The 18860-nt window shown below is 48.2% G+C and overlaps 1 protein-coding gene across 4 annotated transcripts in view; it reads left to right on the top strand.

The window, feature by feature from the left end:
- AGRN (agrin) overlaps positions 1 to 18860 on the top strand; it is a 244704-nt gene that overhangs the window by 60831 nt on the left and 165013 nt on the right. For 2 of the 4 annotated variants that reach the window (XM_079986656.1, XM_079986658.1), the window contains exon 3: positions 16002 to 16022. The exons of the other annotated variants lie outside the window; for them this stretch is intronic. In XM_079986656.1, the coding sequence (XP_079842782.1) occupies positions 16002 to 16022 (21 nt within the window). The remainder of the gene's footprint in view (positions 1 to 16001; positions 16023 to 18860) is intronic. 4 annotated transcript variants of the gene reach the window in all.

Below are 18860 nucleotides of genomic sequence, written 5' to 3'. Positions count from 1 at the left end.
CCTGCTGCACCACAAGCTCAGGGCTTCAGAAGCTCCTGAACTTTGAAATATTTGTATTTCAATGCTTTTGATCTTCCGCCCTGACTAAAGAGCTGCCCTCCACTTGACGGCTTTCTCTCATTGTCACCTGTGCCAGAGTAAGAAATAAAAAAACCCCGTCTGTTTTGGGGTGGGGAGCAGTGTTTGAAGCTTTGCCCTCCGGAGATTCAAGCGATGCACCTGTTAAGTCCTAGGGTGCTTTTTGCTTTTCTTTTCTTGCACCATGAACAGACATAGCGGCGGCTCCCAGGCAGAGCATCTGGAAGGAATTACAGCTGTAAGCGAAAACAGCTGGCTGAACCCCCTCAAGGAAACACATGTTTGGAGGAAGCGGGGCTGCCAGGGGTGGCAGTGGAGGTGGGGGCGGGGAGAGAGCAGGCTGGGTTGGTGGATTTTCCCAACGCAGCCGCCATGCCTGTTCAGAAGCCCAGCATCTCTCACCCCCACAACCCAAGAATTAGCTGCAACACGCCTTTGTCTGTGAGGGTGGGGGAAGCTGATAGAGTAACAGAACAGAACCGTCAGACACTTCAAATGCTGCAGCATTCGTATACTGCGTGGTTAGTGGGTTTCAGACACAAGACTGACGGTGACTTTATATTTGTACAGTGGTACCTTGGATTACTTACGCTTCAGGTTACATACGCTTCAGGTTACAGACTCCGCTAACCCAGAAATATTACCTTGGGTTAAGAACTTTGCTTCAGGATGAGAACAGAAATCGTGCTCCGGCGGCACAGTAGCAGCAGGAGGCCCCATTAGCTAAAGTGGTGCTTCAGGTTAAGAACAGCTTCAGGTTAAGAACGGACCTCCAGAACGAATTAAGTACTTAACCTGAGGTACCACTGTACAAGCAAAGATACTGGAGTTTATTTTATATCATAATTTTTTTATACCACTATATCCAAGGAGTTCAAGGTGACATGCACATTCCTCTCCCCTTCTGTTTTGTTCTCACAACAACCCTGCGAAGTAGGCTAGGCTCTGAGAGAATAACTGGTCCAAGGTCAACCTGGTCCAAGGTTATTTTCTGTCCAGATGCTCTGAGCAGCTCTAAGCCACTCCTTTAAATTTCCCAGAAGTATTGATGCTCTGAGGAATTGTGGGAAATTCCTTCTTGAAGTATTATTGCCACAGCCTGGCACATTCACCAGAGGCACCGACAGATGAATGAGCCCATGAGACGCCTTTACCCAAATCCCCCCTCAAACCTATAGCTAGCCCTCCACGACCAGATCCGCTCCTTCCAGCCCAGGTTCCCGTAATTCATCCCCTGCCTGTTCTTTCCTCCTCCTCTTCCATCAGAGCCTGTCATCCCAACTCCGATCCCAGCAGCGCTGGCTCATGACACACACGTACATATCTGCACTAAGGCATAGCCATCACCTGTCCCTCATTCCCCCATCGTCCTCATCTATTGGCACATTGCCCACAGTCCATTGACTTGATTAAATTGCATTGCATTAGCAAATGAACTAGCGAGGGTTTCCAGGACTTTTTGCTCTCTCAGCTCCTCTTGCAAAAACCGCTGCTTGGAAATCAATACAGAACAAGCTAAGAGACCGATTTGGATCTTGCCCCCATCCTAAGATGGTTTTTGTTTAGCCTCTCCCCTGTAGTGCTGGCATGAGGGCACTGCTGACCGACCTTCCAGGGTTGTTGTATGGCAGCCTTTGTCAAACTGGTGCCCTGCAAATGGTTTGGACCACAAGCCCCATAGGAAGAAGAAGAAAGTGGTGAAGCCTCAAAACCAGTGCTGGGAAACATTGTCTCTCCCAGGTCCTGAGTCCTAACCACTATGCCACACTGTCTCTTCTTTACACATAAGACTGAGCAACTAGACCTACCCTAGACGTTTAGCTATGTATGTGTGAAGATGGCCAGGTCCCCAAGGGATTTGGCTTCAGACACCAGGCCCATTGGCAGACCAACACTGTGTTACAAATATGTTGGCCAACTTGACCTGAAGGCTGGCAGCATCAACCCTGCCCTTGCAGATGACTGCAGTGCCTGGAGACAATCAGGTTGTGCATCCATAGCAATGGCCAGAGGATGAATGACCGCTGGAAGGAGAGCAGAGAGAAGAAACGCTGTGGTGTATCTGCAGCAGCACAACCGGACACCTTCATTTGCCCCAGCTGCAACAAAACATGTCTTTCCTGTATCGGTCTCTACAGCCACAGCAGGCGCTGAAGTCTTCCATCAGTTTGACATCACCCCCAAAGTCCTCCATCTTCTCCTGAGACAGACAGATGCCAACAGAATAGCTAAGCTCTGGAACTTGCTCCCACGATAGACAGTGAGGGCCACCAACGTAGTTGGCTTTAAAAGAGATTTAGACACTTCCACTGTTGGAGGCAGCATGGGTCTGCATATCAGTTGCTGGAAACTGCCGGAGGGGAGAGTGCTGTTGTGCTTAGGTTCTGCTTTTGGGCTTCCCATTGGTGCATCTGGTTGGCCACAGTGAGGAATGGGCTTAGCTGGGCTAAGTTGGGCTGCTGGTCTGATCCATCTGCGGGACTCTTCTTGCATTTTTACACTGTTGCATTACAGTGTCCCCTGCCCATTGGCTGTGATGGGAATCCAGCCACACCTGGGGCTACAGGTGCCCATCTCCACCCCTGTTTTACATTCTGTAGCTGCTGAGCATCCTCTGTTCTTGCTGGGGAGCTGTTTCTGGAGTAGCCTACTTGCATGGTAGGTTTGTTTGGATCACAGTTGCATTGGCACTCGCCACTCGAGAGTTTAGTATTAGGAGGAGTAATGGCAGCCACTTGAGATTTCTTTGAGATCTGAATCGCAGGTAGAAATGTGAACAATAAGAATGAAATTGGGCCCCGCTTTTCGTTGTGGGTGGCCTTGGTGCCTACCTACGTGTGCCACTTTTTTATTTATTTCCTAGATGATTTAAAAACTCTGGCAAAGCTGCCTCCTTCTCAAGCTGGTGAGAATGGAGTTAAAAAGAGCAGCCTGCCATCTGCCCTCTGTGGCACTCTTAGCAGTGACAATCCTCCCAAAGGGGAAGAGCAAATGAATTTTAATGAAAATCTTGAAAGACTTTAAAATTTCATGTTCAACTTCAATTATTCAAGACTTTTTGGAGAGGAACTTCCAAGCTTCATGTGGGAAGGCGGAAATTGGGTGGGTGGGTGGAGAAGAGAATAGGGGGCCCTCTTTATTTTCTTTAAGGGAGTAAGGGGGGGTTCCCCACACATTTTTAGATGAATTGGATTCTGTTTGGTTCTGCTTGAGTTTAACAAGGATAGCCTTTGAAAAGGCCCACTCGATTTTCTCTTTGTAGCCTCCAGCAATGGCACACTGCATGCTTGATAAGGAGGGTGGGGGAAGAGATCAAACTAGTTTATTTATTTTATTTTATTCCAGAGAAGAGGGCATGAATGGAGGGTGGAGCTAGATGCTACGTATATATTGCGGCATGATGGAGAGGTGTGTGTCCTGCTAGGGATGGGTGGCCAAGTTCTGAAAATCCCGACATGTGCTGTCAGTAGCAAATGAATCTGTTAGGTAAAATACCATCACCTGCAACAGCTGTTGTGCCCCTTTGTCATTTGGCATCTGGTTCAGAATTTGGAAGCTTGTAGTCCTTAAGGTGTGAGAGCAGGTTCATAATGTGTCAGGGGGAAGTAACATGGTTGGAGGCACTGACTTTGAATGCCAGGAAAGAAAGCAACAGGTAGATGTACCAGGAGGTGTGGATTGACTCAAACAGGATATAATGCTCAGTCAGCGACGATGTCGTCCTATAACCTCTGTGCAAGTTTTGTGGAAAGAAATCAGGATGCATGTTCGGTAAGCAGGTCATCTGGAAGACCTCTCAATCCTTTTAACTGGAGGAGCCGGGGGCGTTCTGCATGCAGGGCAGGTGCTAGGGCGCTCCCCCAGTTCTCCCCATCATGCTAGGTCTGCCCCAGACTGAGTCCACCGAGGTTCAGTCTACTTTCCCATCTCTTGGAAAGACGGAAAATAGATGCAGGATCTACAGCTCAGCAATTCCATTACTAGGGCGTCTCAATTTTATTTCCCCGTTCCTCCTTCCCCCTTCCTCCCAGATTCATGTACCTTCTCGTCTGATGAAGAACCTGAAAGCTGGACACACTTTGGGGGGCATTTTTTTGTTCATCACAGGGTGGGAGAACCCTTTATAGCTTAAGGGCCGCTTTCTGTTCTGTTCCAGGGGTTACATCCTGGGGTGGGCGGGGCCACATCCTGGGGTGGGCGGGGCCAGAGGCAAAAGAAAATGAAACACTGAATGTGAAATTTGCCTGTGTAAAGTAGGCTAGTTTAAACACACACACACACACACACACACACACACACACACACCCTTCATCCAATCAAACAGGCATGACCATAGATAGCTAAAAGACCCATTTCCAGCCAGGAATAAGCAGGGTATAAAGCTTGGCCCGTGAGGGGTGTGGCCTAAGGAGAGGGGGTGTGGCCTGGTGGAGAATTCCAAGGACCAGACAGAGAGGCCTGGGGGCCATGATTGATCCCTGCAATAAGGATACTGGACTTGGATTCTTTTTTTTTTTAAAGAAATCTAATTTGGCACTCCCCCAACGAGCAGGAAGGAATCATTTCCTCGATCCAATGTGGTTCTTTGCACCCTCCTCTTAAGCGCAACGCGGCGCAGCAGCTGTGTGCACCTCTGTTTCCCGGGCGCCAACAAGTTGTGGTGTGTGCGGCCATTCCCTTTTCTTGCAAAGTGCCTCTCCGGCCCAGGGTAACTCCGCAGGACAAACGCGTCTTTTATTCTCTGCGGCTGAGGGCTGCCAGCCCTGGCGCTCTTCCCAGTAAACAGAGGGCTGTGTTTGGAGAACATAAGCGCCTATTGTCTCCCTGCTGGGGACTTTGTTACGGGAGCTCCCGCTGGAGGGGGCGGGGAGAGAGGGATCCTTTGCTCAAAATAGGGAGTGGGGTTGTGGGGGGAGAGGCTGGCTCTGAGAAAGGAACATCAGGAATAAAAGCGGGAGAGTGGAGGCTCTTAATTGCATTAGTTTCACCAAAAATAAAGCTGCGGTCCTCTGTTTCACTTTGATTCCCTTGTGGGTCCCCAGCCCCCCCAAGGGTGGTTCCCTCTTTCTCCCTCTCTCTTGCTCTTTCATTCTCTCTTGAAGAGTGGTGTCTTTGTCAAAAGGAACATGGCTGAAACTTTGGCTAATGAGGCTGATTCTCCTGGGGCAGAGAGGTGCTATCTTGGAAAACGATCTGATCTACAAAGACTTGTTGGGAGGATGCTGTAAACAGAAGGGAGCCCTGGCTGCTGGATCAGGCCAATAGCCCGTCTAGTCCAGTATCCTGTTCTCACTGTGGCTAACAAGATGTCTTAGTGGGGAGGACCCAAGAGCACCAGAAACACCACCCCACACTTGTTATTCACAGCAACTGGGACACATACAGTGGTACCTCGGGTTAAGAACTTAATTCATTCTGGAGGTCTGTTCTTAACCTGAGGTACCACTTTAGTTAATGGGGCCTCCCGCTGTGGCCACGCAATTTCTGTTCTCATCCTGAAGCAAAGTTATTAACCCAAGGTACTATTTATGGGTTAGCAGAGTCTGTAACCTGAAGCGTATGTAACCCAAGGTAACACTGTACTGCCTTCATTAGTAGAGCTAGAACATAACCACTAGGGTTAGTAAATAATGAGAAATGGGACATGGGTGGGGGAAAGTCCATATTAGGACCATATGATGCTGTCCCAGGATTAAACCATGTCGTTGCTCCATTGAAAACAGTATTGTCTCCCTTGTGCGGCAGCTGCTCCCCAGGATCTTGGCTAGATATCTCAGGATTCTCCTCAGACCTTATCGGCCCTGCTTAGTACCCTCTGCACATGCTTTGGCCTGGCTGGAGTATATCCTTGAACTGTGACGATGCCTCTTACTTGCCTGGAAAGAGGGATGCAGAGATGTCCATGTGTGTAGAAACCTCTGGCTTTGCTTAGCTGGAATGTATCCAGCTGTGCACCTGTTGCCTCATCCACTTCTGCCTCGGGCCTTGCCCATCACTGACACATGGCCCTCAGAAGGTTCTGCACAATAGGATGTGGCCCCTGAGTGCAAAAAAAGGTTCCCCTTGTGCATCTGGCAAAGTGCATTCCTGTTGAAGAAAGCAGATGCCAATGTACCTTTAATGCACATTCTTTCCTTTCAAAGTGTTTTGCGTACTGTAGTCCGATAAGAGGTTGCTGGGGGGAACTGTAACTCTGTGAGGGGTAAAACTACAGTGGCCAGAAATCTTTGAGGGAATTTGAATGTGCTTCAGATGTGCTTTAAATGCACAATGTGTGTACACAGCCTTTAAGTGCCACAGTTTGATTCTGCTGCAACACTTCTCTGCTCCTCCTGCAAAAGACGTTGGTTTGGTGGTTAAGAGTATCAAGACTAGGACCTTCAAGACCCGGGTTCAAATCCCCGCTCAGCCATGAAGCTTTCTGGGTGTGTGAACTCAGGCCAGTCTCTCTCAGCCTCACCTGCCTCACAGAGTGGTTGTGCGGGTAAAATCGAGATGGGGAGAACCGTGCTTGCCCCCTTGAGCTCCTTGATAGGAAGGCGAAAGGTGAATGCGATAAATGAAAGAGAGGAAACCAGGAGCCTATGCTTGTTTTCCTGCAGAAAAGTTGTCCGTTGCCATGAGAACAGATGCTGATCAAATAAGTGAATTCAGGGGCATGCGAAGTTTTCTTATACTGAGTCAGACCACTGGTCCATTTAGGGGTCAACAAACTTTATCAGCAGGGGGCCGGTCCACTGTCCCTCAGACCTTGTTGGGGGCTGGACTATATTTTGAAAAAATATATGAACGAATTCCTATGCCCCACAGTTAACCCAGAGATGCATTTTAAATAAAAGCACACATTCTACTCATGTAAAAACACCAGGCAGGCCCCACATACAACCCAGAGATGCATTTTAAATAAAAGGACACATACTACTCATGTAAAAACACGCTGATTCCGGACTGTCTGCGGGCCGGATTTAGAAGGCGATTGGGCCGGATCCGGCCCCCGGGCCTTAGTTTGCCTACCCATGATTTAGTTCAATATTGTCTACACTGACTGGCAGTGGCTCTCCAGGGTTCCAGGCAGGGGTCTCTCCCAGCTCTAAGGGGAGACACCAGGGATCAAACTGGGGCCTTCTGCATGCAAAGCACTGTGCTACTTTGATCATTTCCTTAAAAAACTTGACCCCTTATTGACTCCTGGTTTCTTTCTCTTAGTGTGGGAAGCCCTCAGGAGGGAAGGGCCCTGGCAGAGGTGCTTTGCTGGGCTCCCTGACAAGCGGAAGCAGCAGCCCACATATTTGTTGTTATGGCCATTTCACGACTCATTTACCGTCAATCGGAAAGGGCTCTGGGGAGGGAAAAGAGGCTGAAAGGAGCAGAAGGTGATTCCTTTCGCTCCACACTTAAGCTGCCTGAAAGCGAGGCGGCTCAAAACGAACTTCCTACACAGGTTCGGCATGCGCTCTGCGGTTGGGGACGGTGGTCCTCAAGGATCGCTGACCTCACTTCACCCTTTGGATGAGGGATGATGTTTCCATGGCGGTGGGTTGCACTCAACAGGATTTGGCCTCATCGCTTGTGCCTTTATGGGATATGCGGAACTACCTGCTGCAAGATATTGCTAGTGTGATGTAGTGGTTAAGAGGGCTGGGCTAGGATCTGGGAGACCAGGGTTCAAATCCCCACTCAGTCATGTAGCTCACTGGGTCAGCCACTGCCTCTCAGCCTGACCTACTTCACAGGGTTGCTGTGAGGATATAATTGGGAGGGGGAGAAATAGCCTTCTTCATGAATTTGTCTAGGTTTTTATTGGTGGTGGTGGTGGGGAAGCTATCCAAGTTGATGGCCATCACTGCCCTCCTGTGGGATTGACTTCCATGGTTTAACTATGCGCTCTGTGAAGGACTTCCTTTTGTCTGTTGTGAATCTCCCAGCAATCATCTTTGGATGGCCTGGGATTCTAGTCTTATGAAGAGAGAGCTTAGGCTGAAAAATTGTGACTGACTCATTGTCACTTGGTGAGCTCCACAGCTGAATGGGGATTTGAACCCTGGTCCCAGTCTGAGTCAACATTATTATTATTATTAAAATTTCTATAGAGGGCAGCTTACAACATAAAAACACAAACATGCTGTTATGTGTTTTTTTGGGAGGTAGGCTATATGCTGAAACCTTCTAATTCCTGGATCTAGCAAGTATTTAAAAAATCTAAGCAAGGATTCAAATTCCTGGAATAGCTAGGTTCCTGGTGAGGTAGTAGCCTGAGCCTCAATTATCTGGTAGTTAGAACGACAAAGGCCAGAGTTGAGTTGTGTGAGCTAGAAGCTAGAAGCTGGCAGATTGCAGGCTGGGCAGCTGATAGACAGTCATGCCTGATTTCTATTGGAAACCAAGGTTGTGGCTATGGGAGAAACAAGGCCCTCTTGGGGTGCTAATGCTGTGAACCCCTCCACCTCAGACTGTATATATGTATAAATAAACCATATATCATATAGACACCACAATCTCCACTGTCTCTCATTCCGAAGGAAGCCAAACCCTAGGTAAGCGCTTGGAACCTCTGGAATCTCACATCGCTTGGGTGACATACAACAGTACATGCAATAATAACAAATGAAAACAATAATCCCCTCAATTTAAAAGCACATAGTTTGTTTAGTTTGCCTGGCGCCTAAAGATATGTAACAAAGGTGCCAGGTGGTTCTCACTCCAGAAGTGGGGCGCCACCACAGAAAAGGCCCTGTTCTCTTGTTGCCACCCTGCAGACCTCTTGGAGATGTGTATCTAGTGTAAAGCCACAATTTTGTGGGCACCTAAAACATAATTTCATGCCAGTCCCTGACTTGACTCGCCCACTAATCACTACATATGCAGGCTGTGTCACAGCCCTTTGCGTAGAGGGGGAGAGGGCTTTCAACCACTGTCATAGCTAAATGGAGATGCCATGTTCAGATGCAGTGTATCTCTAAATGTCAGTTGCTGGACACAAAAAGTAGGGGGTGATTCTTGCCCACTTGTGCCACTGTGGGTGTCTATTGCCTTGAATGAACAATCCTATGCCTGCGCCTTGATGGGGTGAAGCGAACTACAAGTGGCAAATCTTAACTGGGTTATCTTGGATGCCTGCCTGATGGAGGGGAGTGTTTGCAGATGGGACACACCTGAGACCACCTCTCCTTACCCCTCCTTCTTTTAGCACAGGAGCCTCAGTATTAATTAGCACTGAGCAACAAAAATCCATCGCCCACACTTTCACAGCCTCATTTGCTGGGTGTGAAAATGTGTGTGGGGTTGTTGGTTTGTTTGTTTAGCTGATTGCTTAAAAAACAAAAATAGGGAGAGGGCTAGCAAAAGAGGGTAGGTGTGTGAAACCCACCTCTTATCGCCCAGGGCTTCTGCTGAAGGCTGTGATTTCCTAAACACACACACACACACCACACACACACACACACATGGGTGGTGGGGTGGGACGGGACCCATTTGATTTCCACAAATTTGGGAGGGTAGTCTTCTCTTTTTTTCCCTTTTGCTGACACCCCTAATGAAGCTGGAAATTCCCTTTGAAGAATTTGTGGCTCAGAACTCAGCTGTTGAATCCAGGAAAAATATTGCGCCCGGGTATTTGGCCAGCCTAGTATTTTAAAGCGACAGTGTCCCTCTTGTTTCTGCCCCCCTCCCCACTGGCTAGGCAGATGCTTTGCCTGCCCACCCCCAAAGTAGACAGGGGCTCCTGCTCAATTCAGGGGGGCGGGGCGGGACGTCCTGGTGTGGATGGCTCAGAAGGGAAACCTCAAATCCTTGCAAAGCAATTATGCCTAACGAGACACTTCCGACAAGTCTGTTTCCAATTCTGGAGGCCTTCAGAGGCGGCTCTGTTACAGCGCTGAATGTTTTGCCTGCAGTTGGTTTTGGCTGTCAGCTCCTTGCGAGAAGCGAGCAGGTTTTTCTCTTCGGAAAGGAGCACACCTTAACCCTCCAAGCCAAAGCAATTCGTCAATACTCCCCTCCCCTCCAACCTTTCCCAAAAAATTGCACCCTCCTCCAGAGAGGGGGTGTGATTTATAGGCCTATGTTGATCGCTTGCCAGTTGATTGATATGCGTATGCTAGCAGGTGGAATGGGTCTAATTGCTCTGTAGTTTTACAAGAAGGAGAGGGCTTTTGCCTGCCTTCTGGTTGTTTGAGGGAAAAGGGTGTGCATGTGTTATAAGGAACCAGTCTGGAGCAGGAAAAAAAACGAGAGAGAATGTTTTGGAGGAGTTTGAGACAGTCAGAAGAGCCTGGCTGCTGGATGAAGTCAAAGAGTCTACCACCTCCAGCATCTTGTTCTCACAGTGGCCAACCAGATGCCTGTGGAAAACCTGCCATCAGGACCCAAATACAAGAGCAACTCTCTTCCCACTTGTGATTCCCAGTTTCGAGAGGGGGACTGCGCTGTAGATAGTGGGCAGCCACCATAACCAGCAGCCATTGGTAGCCTTACCCTTTATGAATTTTATCTAATCCCCTTTTGAAGCCATCCAAGGAGATCACATTGAATAAGACCGTAAGGAAAGCCCTGCTGGATCACCTAGCAGTTCAAAAGCATGCCATTGCAAGTAGAGAAATAGGTACTGCTGTGGCAGGAAGGTAAACGGTGTTTCTGTGCGCTCTGGTTTCCATCACGGTGTCCCGTTGCGTCAGAAGTGGTTTAGTCATGCTGGCCACATGACCTGGAAAGCTGTCTGGGGACAAAACGCCTGCTCCCTCAGCCTGAAAGCAAGATGAACGCCGCAACCCCATAGTTACCATTGACTGGACTTAACTGTCTAGGGGTCCTTTACCTTTTTTTCCTTTACCTAGGTCTTTGCATAAGAGAAATGACTTTTTATATAACTAGAAAGGAATTCCCGTCTTCTTTAAAAGATTCTAAATTTGTATCTTTTATCAGTGCTGTCAATTTTGCCATCTCTGCATATTCCAAGATTTTCATCAACCCACTGAGGGTGTTCTCCCCCCTTCCATTTCTGAGCATAGAGAATCCTTGCTGCTGAAGTCACATACTGTACATAAATAGGCGTTGAGGCTTTCTTTCGGATTTCGTTGTCTAGTATACGCAGCAGGAAGGATTCTGGGCTCTTGGGGAAATAAAAATTTCTATTAATTTCATTATATATAATGTCCCAAAAGGCCTCTGCCTTCCTGCAGGTTCACCACCTATGATACAATGACCCCTCACAGTCCTTACATTTCCATCCCTTGTTTGATGCACTTTTGTACATTTGTTGTTTTTTAAAATATTTTTTATTGATTTTACAAATTTAGTCACACACTTAACACAAATAAAATTTTAAAATAAAAACAAGATTCTTCCGAATCTTAGGACTTCCATCCTCCCCTATGTGGGTCCTTAAAATGTCTTAATCAACTGCATATTATAGTTTGTCCGAATTGTAGTCCTCCAAAATATCCATAGTCTTTGTAATATTGGAAGAGTTATTCAAAGCCTGCCAAAGATTTCAAGTGTTTACACATTTTTTGTACATTTGAGCTAGCTTCTTTGGGGTTAAATGCCATCTCCTATCTCATCTTGTATGGGACGCGGGTGGCGCTGTGGGTAAAAGCCTCAGCGCCTAGGGCTTGCCGATCGAAAGGTCGGCGGTTCGAATCCCTGCGGCGGGGTGCGCTCCCGCTGCTCGGTCCCAGCGCCTGCCAACCTAGCAGTTCGAAAGCACCCCCGGGTGCAAGTAGATAAATAGGGACCACTTACTGGTGGGAAGGTAAACGGCGTTTCCGTGTGCTGCGCTGGCTCGCCAGATGCAGCTTTGTCACGCTGGCCACGTGACCCGGAAGTGTCTCCGGACAGCGCTGGCCCCCGGCCTCTTGAGTGAGATGGGCGCACAACCCCAGAGTCTGTCAAGACTGGCCCGTACGGGCAGGGGTACCTTTACCTTTACCTTTATCTCATCTTGTAATAGTTTTCTTTTAAGCCATAGCGTGTTGTAAATTCCATTCCTGTTTCATACTTTCCTTGACTGACTTTAAAAAGAATTTGACAAATTCATAGAGGACCAGGCTATCATTGGCTACTAGTCACAATGGCTATAGGATTGTAGAATTGTAGGGTTGGAAGGGACCAATAGGGTCATTCGGTTCAACTCCTGCAGTATGGGAATCTTATGACTGACATGGGGTTTGAACCTGAGATTACCGTATTTCTCGCTCTATAAGATGCACCGGTAGGGACCGCGAGTGGCGCTGTGGGTTAAACCACAGTACCTAGGACTTGCTGATCGAAAGGTCGGCGGTTCGAATCCCCGTGCGATGGGGTGAGCTCCCGTCATTCAGTCCCAGCTCCTGCCTACCTAGCAGTTCGAAAGCACTCTAAAGTGCAAGTAGATAAATAGGGACCTCTCTCTAGCGGGAAGGTAAACGGCGTTTCCGTGTGCTGCGCTGGTGCTGGCTCACCAGCTGCGGCTTAGTCATGCTGGCCACGTGACCCGGAAGCTGTCTTCGGACAAGCGCCGGCTCCCGGCCTCTTGAGCAAGATGAGTGCGCAACCCCAGAGTCGGTCACGACTGGACCTGTTGGTCAGGGGTACCTTTACCTTTACCTTTAAGGTGCACCAGACCATAAGATGCACCTAGTTTTTGGAGGAGGAAAACAAGAAAAAAAATATTCTGAATTTCAGAAGCCAGAACAACAAGAGGGATCGTTGCGCAGTGAAAGCAGCGATCCCTCTTGCTGTTCTGGCTTCTGGGATAGCTGCGCAGCCTACATTCGCTCCATAAGACGCACACACATTTCTCCTTTTTAGGAGGGAAAAAGTGAGTCTTATAGAGCAAAAAAATACGGTAAGTCTCATGCTCCTTGAGCTATCCCAAGGATTAATCTTCTGCCTTCACTGTTCTCTAACAGTGCCTCTAACACCAGTTTCGGGGAATCACAAGTGGTCCAGCTTTCGGGCTTCCCCTTGGGGCAACTGTGGTTGGCCACTGTGAGAACAGGATGCTGAACTGGACGGACCTTTGCCCGGATCCAGCAGGGAGGCTCTTCTTATGTTCTCTCTGATTTTGCACTTCTTTCATCTCCTTCCCATCTCTTCTCCCACTTGCTTTAGAACAGAAGTGCAGTCCAGACAGAATTCAACCCTGGCAGCATCTGAGCCTCCTTTGAGTGCTGGTAGATCTAAACTCCCCTTTGATTCTGCCTCCCCCCCCCCCCAGCTTTCATTGCTATTCTGCTCAGAAAGCGCAGGTGTCAAGATAAAGAGACTGCAAGGAAAGTATTTTTTGTTTTAATGTGTGCAATATAGATAAATGCAATTAAAAAGAAAGAGAATTACGTAGGGAGAGAATTGTGCTTCTGTTTCAAGGGCAAGTGCATTGACTTTGAGACTTGCTTTTTCCAGGCTTGGATAGAGATGGGCCAGGACGAAGCAGGGGCAAGGATCTATGGGGAAGGGCCGTAGCTCAGTGGTTAGAGCACCTACTTTGCATGCAGAGGGTCCCAGGTCCAATCTCCAGGTAGAGTTGGGCATGTCCCCTGCCTGAAACTCTACACAGTCCCCCTGGAGGATTTGTAGTGCCACATCACAATCCTCTATTTGCATGAAAAAATGGGGCTGGGAAGGTGAAGAGCCAAACATTTTCTGGCCACCGCCCCTTTGGTTTCATGAACTTATTTCCAGTGCTCCCGCCTTTCCCCATAAAAAGAGAAATAGCGGTTTGCACAACCCACTAAGGAAGATAATGGCACAATAAACGCAGTAACAATTAATTGCGCCTTTATTCAAAATCCAATTAAAACTGTTTAGTTTAATTAATTCAACAAAATTTATGAACTTGATCCAGTCATACCAGCTTTTCAAAGCCTGATATTCATTTACACCTTCATCTCCCTTGCCTCTTAGTTCCCCCCTAAATAATCCCACTGCCCCAGGTGTTGGCACTGCCCTCTTTGTGAATTGCTGCTCCAAGTGGGTTAATGTGGGGGGAATGACATCGGGGTTGGTGGGCGGAGCAACAGAAGACAGAAACAAAGCAATTATAGTGTGATTTAAAAATCACACACAATTGCAGCCCATTAGATTTCCTACAAGAGGCAGGAAAGTCATTAAGTGGTCTGCCAAGACCCTTAGCAAGTTTCAAGTGGTAGGTGGGGGGGGGGAGAGTTTGGGAACCCCTGAGAAAGGGCCATCTGCAATGCCTCCTGTGTTTGGGATGGACATGGGCCTTTGATCTGCCTCCCTTGTTTGGTTTAGAAGGTTCCTGTCCAGCCAGAGATGCTCAAAACAGCTCAGATTTTAAGACCAAGATCACAATCTCCTTTGATTCAGAGCAAGGACTGGGAAGGGGGAGGGCTGGAATCTGTCCCAACAATCTGCAAGTTTTCTCTGAGCTGTTTCTGCTGAAGCTTTTGCTTCTCTTTTATTGGGGGTTCTCTGTGAGTTGCTAGAGGGACCCAGTGGTCTGACTCAGTGTCAGTTTCCTTTGTTGGCCTGGCTGCCCATGGGCCATTGCCGGTAGCTTGCTGGTCATTGTGTTAATCCGGTGACGGTTCTGGTCTGTTTTTAAATCACTCATCTTTTGTATGTGCTCATGAAACAGCGTCCTTCTCCTCTCTCACACGCACACACACAAACTCTCAAAAGAACCTATTCATTCTTCCACCCCATCCCAAAAATAACCCTACTGGTCTGGGATATTTTAAGCCACCATAATCCTAGCCCAAAGCCCGTGGCACGGGAAGTGGCATGGGTTGCCAGCAGCATTGCATCATTGACTTGGCAGGCGTCCTCATTGAAGGCTTGGAAGGTCAATTTGGGAGGTTCTCCTCCCTTCCCTCATCGTCGGTTTGTGACTCTTCCAAAGTCACGTTCGCCCGTTTGCTCAGCCTCTTGTCTGGAAGGCTGCTGGCGTTATCCGCCTGGCGCCCGGGAGGGTGCAGCACCCCCTGGCCAGAGGGTTGCCACCCCACCCCCGCATTTCCTGTAGCAACTGCTCCAGCATACATAATGCCAATACCTCAGGAACTAGGGAATACCATCCCACTAAAAATAAAAATGAAAATCTGCATTCAAACTATTTGAGCTCCAAGGTCTAGTCAGGCAGTCTTTTAGAGGCTGAGCTGTTGGAGCTGCAGGCTCAATACTTCAGCGGCCGTATGCTCTGAATTCGTTTTTTTCTTTCATCCTGTCAGGGATAGGATGGCGTGCGGAAACTTCTTGACCCCAGCAGATTTGCAATCCAGATTGGAAGATGGCAACCAGGGGCGTAAAGCAGGACTTGCAATGCACAGCTCTCACAGTTAACTAAAAAGCTGCTCCTGATTAAATGGCTGGATTATTTTTTTTAAAAAAAAATGGGAGGATGGGAGTTGGAGTCCAGTGGCAGAACACCTGCTTTGCTTGCAGAAGGTCTCAGGTTCAATCCCAGGCATCTCTCAGGTGGAGCTGGGAGAGATTCTGCCCGACACTCTGGAAAGTATCTGGTAATAAGTGCAATACGGAGTGAAACAATACCTGCATATTAAGGCCTTCTGATTGCAAGGACTGTAGCTTTTCCTCCTCCTCCCCCCTTCCCTCTTATTCGTCCCAGTTTTCCTTTTTTCTCTTTTTGTATCAGTATGTTTGCTGTTGTTTGTATTTTGTCTTTATCCTAATAATTAATCAAGTGTCTTTTTTTAAAAAGCCTTTGGGCAGGGGTGGGCAGTTGTAAGGAGACAAATAGCAAGGGGTGGGCATTTGTGAGGAGACAAATAGCTTCCTACAGACATCTCTCTGGCTGTCCTCTGTTGGAAACTGGGTACTGTTCTTGATGGATCTTTGGCATGCTCTGTCAGGCTCTTTTGTTTCTATGCATGTTTGGAATGGCTGTCATTGGTCCTTTCTGTTCTAACACCTTATTTTCTCCTTTTTCTTCTTCCCTTTCTCCCTTCCCCTGCTTTCTAAAGAACATAAGAGACTTCTTGCTGGTAAGTGCTGGCATTGTTCTCAAACTCCTTCATTAGTCAATCCATTTGTCCTTTAATGGGGTATCAGCTCATAGCTCTTTTTCCAGACTTGTTCAACTAGTGACATAGAGACTGGGCTCTGATCCAAGAGACTCTCAGTTCAAAATTCATCTCTCCCTCCCCGCTTAGCTTTCTCCCTCCCCATTTGCAGTGCGGAGAATATAATTCTGGCCTACCTTGCAAGGTTGTTATACAGCCTAGTGAACTAATGGGCGTGAAAAAGGGCTCTCAAGCAACCCAAGAAACTTGGTTTGGTTGATCTTATGAGTCTTAAGACTGCAACTGTGTCTATTCTTAAGCTGAGATTAAGCCCCATTGAACTCAATGGGCTTATATTTGAGTAGGCAAGCATAGGGCTGCGCTCTTAGTCCACTTGTTGGTTAATGAATTGAGTACAGTACATTGATTATGAGAAACAGTTTGTCTGAAGAAGAGAGGTGTACTTTTTTCAGTTGATACTTACAGCAGCTACTGAAGGAGGTACAGTATTGTTCTTTTTGTCGACCACAAGATAAAAATGCCTCTTTCAAGAAAAATTCCAAAACCCATCTTAAGGAACCATCTTCATTAGGGCAACCAAATTATCAGAAAATAGTGGGTGGGGATTTTTATTTTTAATTGCTAGTGACCTGGTTGTTGTTGTTTTAATAAGTATTGGTCTTAGCAATCATAACACATTTAAGTGGGGGGAGGGATTGGTGGAATTCATTGGGGGAACTTTTTTTTGATATATTTTAAAATAAATTAATGAGTGAATGTTGCGGGCCTGATGTGAAAGAACAAAATAAACACTGATTTGCAATGTTTGAAAATGCTTAAGACCTCCAGAAGAGCCCTGCAGGATCAGGCCCATCTTCTCCAGCATCCTTTCTCCCCACAGTGGACATCCAAATGCTCTTCTGGAAAAGCCAGAGTGTGAAAGCGCTCTCCCCCCCCCCCATGTGATTCCCAGCCGCTGGCATTCAGAGGCCTCCTTCCTCTGACAGTGGACAGCTTGTCTCTCCTTTCTCTACAGCTTGCTTTCTGGAGAAGGCATAATTCCTAATCTGCTGCTGTTTGCTTGTTATATTCAGAAATGAAAGGTTTTTTTGCATTTGTTTTCATCCTTAATGGTGGCAACTTCAGATGACGAGGGCCTCTGGAAACTGATACGGAATGTTTTGAACAATTTGGGCATGAAAATTTGGAGATGAAAAGTTAGGTGAAGGGGAGACAGCACAGCAGTTGTGGCGTAGATGGAAGGCCTTGCTGCCCAAGGGTGGAGCATCTGCTTTGGGTGCAGAAGAACACAGGTTCAGTCCCCAACAGCATCTCCAGGTAGGGCTGGGATGAGACACCCTGTCAGCTAGCTGCTCCGGCACCCGGAGCGGCAGGGGCGAGCTGCCATCCGCGCATGGGGGGCCATTTTGTCACCCCCCCCTCAGGGATGATACCCGGGGCAGACCACACACCCCGCATCCCTCTTCCTACGCCCCTGCTCCCTGTCTTTCCATCCATAAGAACTAGAACAATGGAACCTCAGGGGCCTCTTTATCTGGCTCTCACGACTCTTCCCCAAGTCACATCCCTCACCAGCCCTGCTCTATGGGTGCTTTTGCTTGGCTTGGATGCAGCCCTTGATAGGATAGAAAAGGGTGTGTGTAGAAACTAGCCTACTGCAGAGGTGAGATTTACATCCATTGCTCCACCCACTTTGGCCTCTGCCACCACTGGCATGTGGCCCCCTGAAGGTTGCTGAGAATGAAATGCGGCCCTCAGCACGGAAAAGGTTCCGTGGAAGTTTGCCCTTTTGGATTCCCCACATGCCAACGTCTGGGCTTTTTCCTGCTGAATTACTCCCCTCTTATTTACAGTTCCACCCCCCCCCCAGCCTACCCAAACAGTGTGAGAGGTTGTTGCTCCAACACTGTCTTTAAAACCAGGATATCCGAGCTGTTGGAACAAGAGGGCAGGAGGCACAGAGGGCAAGTGGGAGGGTGTGACACACCGTCGGCCCAAACCTGGCCCGTGGCCCGTTCATCCTGGGAACCCCAGCTCTGGGAATCCCAGGATGCCAAGGGAGTGTGTGTGTGTGTGTGTGGAGCAACTGGCTTTGAAGAGAAGGAATAAACTGTCGGTCCCTTTGTTCAGGCGCTGCAGATATGGCTGGCATGCGAGGACTGGAATTTGGAATCTGACCGGCTCTGCCAAGTTATGTCTTGCTTCTCTGCAAAGCGTTTCACATGCCTTTGCTTTTATCCGGTGGGCGACTGCAGCTTGCAGGGTTTCCAGCACACACACACACACACACACCCTCCCGATAAGGGACACCAGGCAGGTGGACCAGGCTGGTACATGAAACGCTGCCTCCTAGTGTCTGCAGCAAGGCAGACTATCCCTCCAGCAAAACATGTGCCCCATAGCTCAGGGGTAAAATATTTTTTCAGTATGCAGAAGGTCCCAGGTTCAATCTCTGGATAGGACCTGAAACTCCAGAGTGTCCCTGCTAGTCTGTGTAGACAATACAGTGTCCACACTGCAAAGTGGACCAGTATACTGTGTATGTCCATCTAGTTCAGTAGGGATGCGGGTGGTGAACCTCTTGGGCTTGCCAATCGGAAGGTAGGTGGTTCGAATCCCCACGACGGGGTGAGCGCCCGTTGCTCTGTCCCAGCTTCTGCCAACCTAGCAGTTCGAAAGCACGCCAGTGCGAGTAGACAAATAGGTACCACTGCGTCGGGAAGGTAAACTGTGTCTCGGTGCGTTTCTCTGGTTTCCGTCATAGTGTTCTGTTGTGCCAGTAGCTGTTTAGTCATGCTG

The sequence above is a fragment of the Podarcis cretensis genome (assembly GCF_951804945.1).
Source record: "Podarcis cretensis genome assembly, chromosome: 8".
Taxonomy (NCBI): Eukaryota; Metazoa; Chordata; class Lepidosauria; order Squamata; family Lacertidae; genus Podarcis; species Podarcis cretensis.
This window is presented reverse-complemented; position numbering and strand designations above follow the sequence as displayed.